The sequence below is a fragment of the Gavia stellata genome, chromosome 9 (genome assembly GCF_030936135.1).
Source record: "Gavia stellata isolate bGavSte3 chromosome 9, bGavSte3.hap2, whole genome shotgun sequence".
NCBI lineage: Eukaryota > Metazoa > Chordata > Aves > Gaviiformes > Gaviidae > Gavia > Gavia stellata.
Genome location: NC_082602.1, coordinates 21,533,529 through 21,544,896, shown reverse-complemented (window position 1 = coordinate 21,544,896; position 11,368 = coordinate 21,533,529). Strand labels below are relative to the sequence as shown.

At 51.4% G+C, this 11,368-nt stretch overlaps 1 protein-coding gene across 1 annotated transcript; it reads right to left on the bottom strand.

The window, feature by feature from the left end:
* Nucleotides 1-4,973: 4,973 nt before the first annotated feature.
* Nucleotides 4,974-11,063, bottom strand: TMEM72 (transmembrane protein 72). Its single transcript, XM_059821537.1, has 5 exons — nt 10,994-11,063; nt 6,969-7,035; nt 6,487-6,558; nt 5,625-5,764; nt 4,974-5,434 (listed from the first exon to the last, which is right to left on the bottom strand). Exons 1-5 carry the CDS (start codon nt 11,061-11,063, stop codon nt 4,974-4,976), a joined length of 810 nt encoding a protein of 269 aa, XP_059677520.1.
* Between the last annotated feature and the right edge of the window lie 305 nt (nt 11,064-11,368).

Below are 11,368 nucleotides of genomic sequence, written 5' to 3'. Positions count from 1 at the left end.
GGCTGGACAGAAGGAAGAGATGAGAGTGGGATGAGGATTAGTGTTAAGATGCGGTTCACAACTTCCTCTGGTGTTGTATGAAGTTCCCTTTAGGTACAGACTGGGATGAGGAGGAGCTGCCAGGAAACATTACTTTTCCATGTTTTTTTCTTTTTCTCCTTTTTTTTTTCTCTGAAATATGGATTCCTTCTTTAGTCCATGATCCAAAGACCTGGGTTGGAAAATCAGGTTCCTGGTGTTTTGCATAGAGCCTTAAAACAAGTTTCAATAAAGTCACATGCTGAGTGAATAGCTGGCTAGAATTAGTTTTCTAAAGGTACCTTAATCATTCACTAGGATATAACATAAATGCAGTCATTTCACCAGTGGTATGCAAGCTGATATATGGCAGCTGGAAGCCATATTCCTGCTTTTACCCACACCATGCCAAGCAGATAAAGGAGCTGACAGCTTGGAGGAATCCCAGGCAGGTCTGGGACCTGGTTTCTGGTTCCTGTAACTTCCTGCACAGCACAAAGTGCAGGAGTCCAGCCAGAACAGAACCTGCATTTCTGGCCCAGCACATGAGACAATCTCCTGAATGGGACGGGAGAAGGTACAGGGCTGGCCAGTGGCAGGGCTGCAGGTGTGTGAGCATGCAGCATTTGGAACTGCGTGGAGACAGGTCCTCTCCTGCATGTGGATATGACTCAATATTGAATTACTATTCACCCATGCCAATGATGCCAATACCAGTGTTTGCTGCCGCGAGTGTTGCACATGCAGATACGAGCAGGGCATTTCTGATTTCGAGTACTGACACTGCAGAAACTGAACATTTTTCGCTCCAAGTGTACCTTATTTTCCTAACAGCACTGTTGTATGGATAAAACATTCATATCCATGTTTCAAATAGGGAGCAGTGCTCAGAGAAACTGGGGCCCAGAGTCCCCGGGGGCAGCTAGGGAGTTTGGAGAGCAAATATCTAAGCACCTGGCCTGAGGTGGGAGCACTGCGGTGGGGCAGGGACTGTCCCTGCCTTTGGGGCCATGCGCTAGTGTGCACTGGAGGCAGAGAGGAATTGTAACTGAAGCCTGCACTGAAATCTATTTTTGCCTTCATATAAAACTTAAAATGGAATAATTGTTTGCAACATAATAGTTCACTAAGTTGTGATGGGGACTGTCAAGTGGCTTTGTAGAGTGTTTCCACTGCACATGTACATGCAAAGCAAGCAAATTTTTCCTCATGCAGGGAAATCTTTGGAGGAAATTTTGAAGGAAACAATTTCTGCCAGGATTATCTCACAGAGTTTTACCTTACACATGTATTTCTTTTGGATGATTCATCTTGTTTCCTTTCAGTATGTAAATCCATAGGCGTTTATAGCTTTATGCACTCTAACTCAGTGGATTAATTTCAATGGATTAGCTGTACCATGAATTAACTGTAATGCAGGTAAAAATTATATAGCAATGTTCGTGTAGTGCAGTGTGGACTTACAGTTCAGGCAGCTCAAACACAGATATCACTGCACTGCACAGCCAATAGCATTAAGTTCTTCCTCTTTTTCTTTTCCTGCAATTACCCTGCATATATGAGAGTTCTTCATATACAGACCCCCTCAACAGCTCTCTACAGCATCTCTGGTGCTTTCAATAGCCCCTAGGATGCCCCTCACAGCTAGATGTAGGGAGAGGGGCCAGCAGAGAAGTGCACACTTGAGCGAATAATCTCTGAGCCCTCTGCAAAGTCATCTGATACCCCCTGAGGCTGAACATTTTCTCTGCCTTGCGATTTTAAAGAAAGCCTGAGGCTGCATTTCTTTAAGCAGTTGAGCTGCTAACAGCCTGCTGCCTCTGAAAGGGGTGCTTTTATCCCCCATCCCCTTCATTTTGTGGCTGGCCCTTCCTTCCATGAATTTATTTGGCTCATTACCCAAGAAGATAGCCACCCTCTTTCTTTTTCGTAATTATTTTTCTTCTGGGCTAACAAGCTCTGTACGCTGATGGAGCTGGAAGATAGCACCAGGGGTGGGATGGGTGGTGAGGAGCAGAGCAGGGGATGTGCAAATGGACTCCTTGGCAGGGGCAACCTGGGGAGCAGCTCAGCCCCCGCGGTGGGATCGCACCCGTTTGGTGCTGTTTGGGGCACAGCTCTGCTGCCTCTGGAGGAGCACCTACTTCTCTGGCACTGGTGCAGGCTCTTGGCAGACTCCAGGGTGAGCCAGCCAGGGACCTTAGCTGAACAGGCAATCTAATACCACAGAAAAGACAGGCAGCTTTTTTCCAGCCTTCATCTCCTTAGCCAGCTAGCTGTGGCGCTGAAGAAGAGCCTGGCCAACACAAGGGAGCAGGGAAGAAAAGCAATCAGGTCCAGTGCTGTCTCCAGGAAGGCTGAACAACCACCTCACCTGTAGCTTTCCCCAGTCTTGCTTCCTAAGGGAAACTTACAACAGACTTTTGAAAGATGAGCCTAAAAACTGAAATACCTAATTCTGCAGACTCTAATGACTGCAAAGTCATTTTATGCATTTCACAGAGCAATGAAATTTGGTCCTCACACACTTCAGGGTGCCACAGGTGCTCTCACCGCATTGCTTCCTCCCTTGCCAGCTGGGCCTGCTGCCCCACTGGTACAAAGCGTGGGGCTGATTAAGTAAGGGCTGAAGGATAAAATTTGTCACACAGCAGCTGTCCCCACCCAGGCTGCCCTGGAGCTTCACTCAGGGCTAGAGAAGAGGCTGCAGAAATGTGGTCTTTCTCTTGTCAGCAGATTGCTTGATCTATTGGGAGCACTGCTTTTTCAACAAACCTTATCTCTGTATGTGTAATTAGTTATGCAATGTTCAAAGAAGAGCCTTGACGATGCAGAAAGCTGAGTTTGCTAATGAGAGTGGATCTAATTGCAGAGCAGATGTGTGATGGAGCTGGGGAGCCAACTCTGAGCACAGCCTTTTGGGGCAGAGTTGGCAAGGGTGGGTACCCTGTTAGCATGACTGGGTCAGGACCTTTGTTGGTGCAGGTATGCTGTTTGGTCACCAACTTTAGAGGAAAATAGCTTTATTTTTATTTCTTAATGTGATGAATACACTAGCTTGAGGGTGGAGCTGTGGTTGGATCCTGGGCTTGCTGCTATCAGTCATGCAGCATTAGGCTGTAAATGACGTTTCTTCAGGTGCAAAACATCCCTAAAGACAGACGTGCATGTGACTCTTCCCCAGCATGCAGTTATGGGGTGGAGGGTTAATTTGTGCAGCCAGAAGGAGGAGGTTTCTAATCCATGTATCGTGTTTAGAACAGATTGATGGCAGCTATCATTTTAAATGTTGGTGATGCAACAAAAAGCTTTTTGTTTATGTTTGATTGGAGGAATGACAAGTGTGTGCAACCATTCATAAGCCACTCTTGTGGACGGAGTTTCATTATCAAACACGGGCAGTCAAATATTGTGAGTCAGTATCTTCCACCTTCTTCCCCATCCATCTCCCAAATTAGGAGTCACTTAAAAAGAGTTTATTAAAAAGTAGCACTGGCTTCTTATCTCAGTTGCCTTCTGATTTTTGAACTCTTATGCTTTTCATTTTCACACTTCACTTCAAACTACACTGCTTTCCTAAATGAACATGGTGATTGTGACTCAGAGAGCTGAGATGTTAAAAAGAAGAAATAACGTATTTCCAAGAAAAACAGCCAGCCCCACTGGCTTCTACCTTATAAATAGTCTAGCAAGTCTCGGGGATCTTCTTTCCTTACCACCACCTCACCCCAACGCTGCGTGTCTGGGCTTAGAGCAGTTACAACTCTTCATCCCAGCAGTGGTGACAGTGTGGCCTCATGTCCTGTGTTCAAGAAAACCCAGCCACCTGAGTTCTTTCCCATATGCAGCCAAAAGAGTTGCCTGACGCTGATGAGAGGGTCTTGGTGATGGTATCTACAGGCACAGATGGCATTTGCCATCTGGAAGCAGAAAGTCTTAGTCCTCAGGTAGGAGAGCCAAGGGGATGAGTTGAACAGGAGAGAAATGCCTGATTATAGGTGAACGGTCCTTAAAGGGCAGAAAATATGGTAGGATTAAGCCAGAAGTGAAGGGTTCAGGGAAAAGCTGGCATGGAGAGGACTGGTGGGACAGCGTTGTAACTTTATTATTGCCTTTGCCCTCTGGGGCCCATAATTAACACACATCACGAGTTACACAGAGTCTGCTGTGCCAGCCCAGTGCTGAACCTCATGACCTGAGCTGCCACATCATCCCAAAGCTCTTCTAACTCAAGAGGGCTGTCTGGGCAGGGGACACCAGGAAGCTCCAGGGTCCTCCCTGCTCCTGTGTAGGTGTCCCCAAGGCCAGGGGTGATTTCCCTCCTGGGCTCAGAGTGTGTCTCAGGGGAGGACACTTAGCAGGTGCTAGCCCCAGGGGTGTGCTTGGTCTCATCCCACCCCTGAAATGATGTTTTGGACGCCCTGGGCCTGCTGCAGCTGGTGCAGGTGCTGTGAGGGAACCTGCAGGCTGTGGTGCCCTGTGCTCTTCGACGCACAGCAAGGGCAAGAGGGAGACAACTGCCCCCAGCAGAGGCTGCTCTGGGGGCATGGTGGTCTCCCCTCGTCCTGCCTGCTGCTGCGTCATGGGAGGCACACACCATGGCTGTGATGTTAGGCAGGAGCAACTGCTGTGGTGTGTAGTGCCATAACAGAGGGGTGACCCATGCGTGAGGCCATGGAAGCAGAAACCTTACTGTCCTGGCACTACCCCAGCTGAACCACTGCCTGTCCCCTGGGCATGGCACTGCAGGGGCTGGGGACCGCCACCGGCCCTGTCACAAGGTGTGGGAACACGTGGTGCGGGCAGCCCCTTGAAGAGGGGGTGACACAGTTGTCACCCTGGAGACAGAGGGCAAGGAGGGCCACCTCTCGGGGCCCTTCAGCTGCTGGAGTGGCATGGAGAGATGCCAGTGCCAGGGGTAGCAGGTCTGTCCTGTCCTCATTCCTGCTGAGGGCTCAAAAGAGGCCTGTGGAGCTGAGGGGCGTGAGAATGACGGGGGCATCGGGTGGGGTGAGGATGGGTGTTGTGTCCGACGTGGTCTCTTCAGCCTCACTCTCCACGTCCTCCAAGCTCTCGCTGACAGAGGGGATGATCTGCACGACCTTCTCCTGGAAGTGCACTTGCTTGCGTGGGGCTGGCAGGGCTGCTGGTTGGGCAGGAGCTACTGGGGCCGGGCTCCTGTCCTTGCTGCCCTTCAGGATGCTCTTCATGTGGCCCAGCAGCGAGCGGTGCTGCTCCCTCTGGGCCCCGTGAAATGTGTAGGTCTGCTCAGTGTCACCAGCGATGGTTGGGGCCGCCACGGTGGCTGAAGGGTCCACATACTGGCCCGCCTGGGGATGCGTCTCTTTGTGCCCTGGGTTCTTCCTCCTCTTGCTCAGCAGGAAGTAGGCCAGGGCGGTGAGCACCAGCATGGACCCTGGGGAGAAGGCCATGTTGGCTGAGGGTTGGGGCAAGGCGAAGAGCTCACCAAGCAGTGCTTGGTCTAGCTCGCTCAGCACCATCTGCAACCAGTCCAGCACCCCGCACATCCCCACCCTGTCTGGCCCTTGACAGACCACGCTCCTCTTCCATCTGCACTACTCCCAACCCCAGCACAGGCTCCTCACCAGGGATGGTGACGTGCCAGACAAGGACGGGATGCAGGAAGCAAGCCACTGAGAGCAGCGTGTACCCCAGGAATTTCTGGAAGCTCCCCGGACGTCTACCTTGCTTCCAGCAGGCCTGTGCCAGGGAATCAGGCTCATATCTGGGGAGAGAAACAGAGGTCCTTGTGGGATGGGGCACCAAGCACATGGCAAGAAGATTTGGACCTAACCGTCACCCATCTAGATGTGCAGATCCTCACTCTGGTTTTCCAGGAAACCAGTGTGCTGGTCAGGGAAGGTAGGCAAAGCCTGAGCCTCTCCCAGGGGGAGAAGAGGCCAGGGGCTACATCTGCCAGACGTCAGCATCTCAGACCATCTCTCCTTGGTGTGTTTGCCCACTTGGCCACTAGTTAAGTGTCTGTTGGCTGAAGTAAGGTGTTGCCTCTAAGCTATCAGGGCTTTTGAGTTTATGCTAAAAGAAAGCAGAAGTGCTCAGCCTCTGAGAAGTACAGAGGATTTTCTAAATTTTAACTTAAACTTCTGCACTGCCTTTGGGAGGGAGCTGCAGCTCATCCTGGGGATCTGCCTCTTCCCTCGACCCTGGTCCCTTGTAGGGCTTCATGCTGTGTTAAGCAGATGCTGCAGACCAGGGTTTGTCGTGCTGATGCTTATGGCACAAGCTCAGGTTAAAACATAGGTTTAATTGGCTGTGGACATGGCCCCACTTACCTCCCCCCTGCCTGAGTGCACTTGCCATGGCATTAGGGGCAGGACCTTTGGTCTGGCACTTGCAGCTCAGCTAGGTCTGGTGTTCCCTGTAAGGGGCAAGTTGGCTTAGGGAGGTCCCATCAAGGCTGGAGAAGACTGGACAGGGTCTACTCACGTGAAGCACATCTCCAGGAACAAACTGATAAAGAAGAAGCCTTCACAGACAGTAACTGCAACCCCTGAAAAACTGAAAGGTGGAGCTGTCAGGGGGGCAAGGCTGGGCTTGAGTATGCTCTCCAGGTGGCAGAAGGGGCATAGAGGGCCAGGATTTACTATCCAGTTCACAACAGAGTCTGTGTGCTGGGGTCTGAACACCGTCTGCTTGGCTGGTTTGTGGAGGAGAGCTCAAAGCCCTTCTGTCCCCAGGGGATCAACTTGCAGCCAGTGTCACCTCTGGCCTGCCTGAGTCTGCAGTAGCATCACTTTCTCTAACAGAAATAGCTTACTTTTCTGAAACCTAAATATGGAGATCTGAATTCCCCAAAGCCTCAGAGACTACTCCCTGCTGCTGTTGCAGTCTAGTCTGGTGCTACATATGGTGGAGGGGTCGAATGTGTCACCCCCGCCAGCTCTGACTTCAAGGGCAAAAATACTCACAGCAGATAGAAAGCCAGGCTTTTGAACTGTCCTCGCTGCAGAGTTTCTACACCCACACCGATCAGCACTAGAAAGAGAAGGTAGGAAAGATGCTGACTGCAGGGTTGGTTCCCGACTCCCTGGTGCCCTACCAGCTCCCAGGACTGATACCCTCGTTTCCCCAGGGGCTGGCGAGGCTGCTCCTCCCGTACTGCACAGCATGTAAGGACTGCCAGCACCAGTGATTCATGCTGACACACCAACTGAATGCTGGCCTTGACATACAGCCCAGAAACCCATCCCAGCTGCATCCCTATCACAGCAGCCTTGCCACTGCATGGGCTGGGGAGAGGTGCTCTGGGGATACCAGCTGGCCTTGGACAGCTGGGGAAGGTGAGCAGCAGTGTCCTGTGTCCCTTCCACCCCCTGCCACGCTGCTCCATCACAGCTGCCACAGGGACTTCACTCCCACTGCCCCATCCACCTCTCCCTTCTCCTGGTCTGGGGACCCAGACCCAGGTCCCCCCAGCAGCGCCTGCCAGCCCCACTCCCCTGCCCTCCCTGCTTGCTCAGGCCTGCTGCACCCAACACGCGGCTGCAGGGCAGCAGCAGGACAGGGGAACCGTGCCAGCTGCCTTCACAAAGGGCTGTAGCCATGGCATCAAGATCCTTTGCTAGCCAAACAGAAAAACATATAATGGGAGCAGGAGGATTAAAAACAGGGAATGAACGTCCCCTCAGTGCCCCGGCCAGCACAGCACACTGGGGAGTCAGTTTAAGGGGGATTAAGAGTATTAGCGAGGCTAAAATCTTCTCTGGACTGGCTGTTGGGGGCCAATAGCTTCAGGGGATGGAAAATTTCCTTCAACATCCTTCAATTCCCCACAAGACTATTTCCAAAATGGAGCAGAAACAGAGCACCTTGCCTCAGCTGCAGATAGTTAGTCGGTACATGACCATCATGGTGCAGAAGTGCCAGTGGCATGGAACTGAGCATAGCCCAGGTGTCATGGCCAGGACATTGCTCTAGGCAGTCACTGCACTCCTGTCTGCACTTGATGTCTCCACATCTCACTGAGCAGTCCCTGCTCATCCACTGGTGCTCAGGAAGTTCATCTCTGGTCCTGCTCAATGCACGTTGGCCAAGGCTTCAGGTGCTGGCTGGCTTCATTTATCTGAGCTGTGGTCTGCCTCAGTTGGAGAAGGGTATCAGTCTCCCAAACAGGGATGCAGACCAGTGTCCATCAAGCCCGCGAGGTGGGTCAGTGCTGAGAGTCTGTGCCTGAGCACACAGCTCTCCCGTCCTGGATGAGCAAAGCCCCACCGGGGTGCTGCAGTCTTGCTTTGGTTCCCCCCGTGTCACCTCCAGCTGCTGGCCCCTGTCCGCCACCCACATGCCACCCTCCTCCACGGAGGCTGCCTCTCCAGCCCTGAGCAGAAGCACGGGGAAATCAGTCTCATCAGAAGGCTGAGAAGCTGTGTGAGCTGTGTAATCCTACATGCAAAGTATTGTCCTTTGTTACCTTGTGACTGAGAACCCTTCTTTATAATCTTCCCTACAAATGTGGAGTTCATTCATTCTTTCATTCATTCATTCCCTGTATATGAATGCAGAATTCAACAGCTCAGCTGTCACGCTTGAGTCTCTGCACTGGATTGGGATGTTTCCTCATTTTGCACAGCTTCTGCTTTATCCACAAAGCTGTTTGGATGAAGAATCTGCAAGAAGCGAAGGGCTGTTTCCGAGGTGTTTGTTTGGACTAGTTGCTGCCTTGATTTGGATCTTATCCAAAACATGTGGCTAAAGGCACATGATTAGGAATTAAATGGTTGAAAGCATGAGAATTAAGAAATAAGTAAGGACTCTCTCCTAGATGCAGCAATCACAAGGCCTAAAATCTCTGAACTACAGAGATGCCCTAAACACTGCAGCAAATCACGGGGCTGTTTGCTCACTATTTACTAACTCGCCATGAGGCTCTGCTGACAGCAGGGCTGTCTGATTTCTCACACACTAGAAACTCTGTAGCCCCACCATTGCAGACAGCCATGACACTCCAAGGTCCTGGGGGAAGGCGAGGTTTATATTATGTGGGTAACCTTCTGTGCTTGCAAACGGCTTATGGAGCTGGCCAGGCCTTCTCAGAATCAATTAGTGAGGCTGATGCACTCTCCTCTCACTTTCATACTTTTTTTTCAAACAAAACCCATGGGATTCTCTTCCGCGTGGTTTCCATTTCATGCAAAACCTCACACTCCTCATCAGACGCTGAACACTGCATCAAGCTGTTTCCTTACTCCATTGAGACACATAAAGGAATAAAACACAGGCACCTCCCATACTTCACTGGCCTTTTGGGAAAGTCAGGCGATACTGGGAATGCATCAGAGCTATGGAAAAGCACAGAGATTGGTAGTGCAGCTGTCCACGCTCTGTGACGCTCAGCAGAGAGACAACTGCACTGCTCATTTCAAGAACTACAGAAAGAGGTGCAGATGATGCAAAATGATGAAAAGAAAACAAACAGGAGAGAGAGATTATATTCCACTAAGACACTTCAAAATCGTAAGCTATTTTCAATTTTGCTGTTCTAGCTTTAGTTTTCCCATGGCAGCAAGCTCATGTTTTCTCCCAGGAAGGTTTCTATGAGTTTCCTTGGAGCTTTAAGAGAGAATATGACCAGCATGGGGCTCATGTGGGCCTGAGAGGAATGGGGATGGAGAAAGGAAGAGACTTGCATTTGCTGGTTAAAGCTGTGTCCCAGCTCCTATCTGTTGCAGTCTCATCATGATGTGCACTTATCTACTGGGAGTTTGTATAAACTCAGAGACTCAAATCTCTGCCCCTTATCAGTCATTTAAAGCACATTCCAGAGCACAGCCTCCAGCATCCCAGCTGGGCTTTGGGTGTCCTTGGGGACCTGTGCTCTCTTCAGCTGACCTGTGTGCTTTCTACTTTGCCCCTGACTTGAGCAAAGTGTCTCTCATGGCTGTCTGCAGTTGATAAAGGAAATGTGAAGGTAGGAGGGCCTGCTGCAACCTACTCTGCAGTGTCTGAATCTGAAATTCCTGCGGGTCTGACACAGACACCACAAACACCACCTCAAGTCACCTCTCACCAGGAACCTCTGGTTCACACCTCCAGCCTTTAGGCAAATCAGGCACTTTGATCTCTGCTTTACTGATGGGGAAACTGAGGCAGAGAGCACTGGCTTTCCTGTCCCATACCAACAAGTCAGCAGCAGTGCCAGAGTGAACCCCGAGCCTTCTGTGTTAGCTGTTTCCCCACGTCCCATCCGGAGACGTCCCATGTGAGAAGGTTATTCAGCACAGTTCAGTCCTTCTGAGTGAGACTCTGTGCCTGAGACATCCAGCTCAACACACCTGCCTTTCACCTGAAAGCAAGTGCTCAGGTGTGTCACCAAACCCAGAGGACGCTGGTCCCAAGCAGCCCCTGGCAGCAGGTGAGAGGATGCAGCTAGCCAGGTGGGTGAATTTATGATGTTTGTACTGCAGCTGTAACCTGAACTGCTTCCTGAGCAGGTTGCTAGAGAGGCAGCTTTGGCAGTAACAGTGCTGTGATGGCTGGGACCTCTCCATCCTGCCTGGCACAGGATATCTCACTGTACACAGCACAACGAGCTTCTCCCTCATTTTCACATCCCACAAAGAAGCCTGACAGTTTTGCGCAGCCATGAGTATTTTGCTTTTCAGTCTCATTCACATCTTGCCTGTGCCCATGTCTGTTTTATAAGAATATAATCTAGTTTTGTTTTCCATTTGTTCTTTAGCTTGTCCTCTGCCATACTGAGTGCTGGCTCTTCCTTTCTGATGTCTCATTGTGCCTCCCACAGCATTTGGAAAGAGCCTGGCCAGGCACCCAGCACTCCCTCCCTGGGTCCCAAAGCAAAATGGAGCAAGTTTCCTTGTCCCCCGTGTAGGATGGGGCAGCGGCTGCACCTGACCAAAGGCAGAGAGACAGCTCAGGGGTCCCGACACCCACTCAGTGCCTTTTAGTGCCAAAGAAAAAGAGAGATCGCTCTTACCTGCTGCGGTGGAGATGCCCAGCAATCGACAGGCGTACTCCAGGGCGCTCCAAAATGCCTTGTGCCACATGGCGAAGAGATGAAGACTGTGGTGCCAACCAGGCAGAAGCTTCCCTTCCGAGCTCCCGCCTCACACGTAGCCCAGCAGCTCCCGGCTGCAGGCAGAGCCTCCCGCGCCCAGGACCAAGTGACCTTCCTGAAGGAAAGGGCAGTGCGTGCAGGGCTGGTCACCTCCACTGGGGCCTCCCAGGAGAGGGTGGTCACGAGCGAGCTACCACCACAGGGAACCGGTCAGCACTGCTTCCCGCTGCTCCCGCAGGGGCTGTGGAGACTTGGTCTTTTCCTGCTTGCTCGCCGCTTGCTCACGTTGCCGGC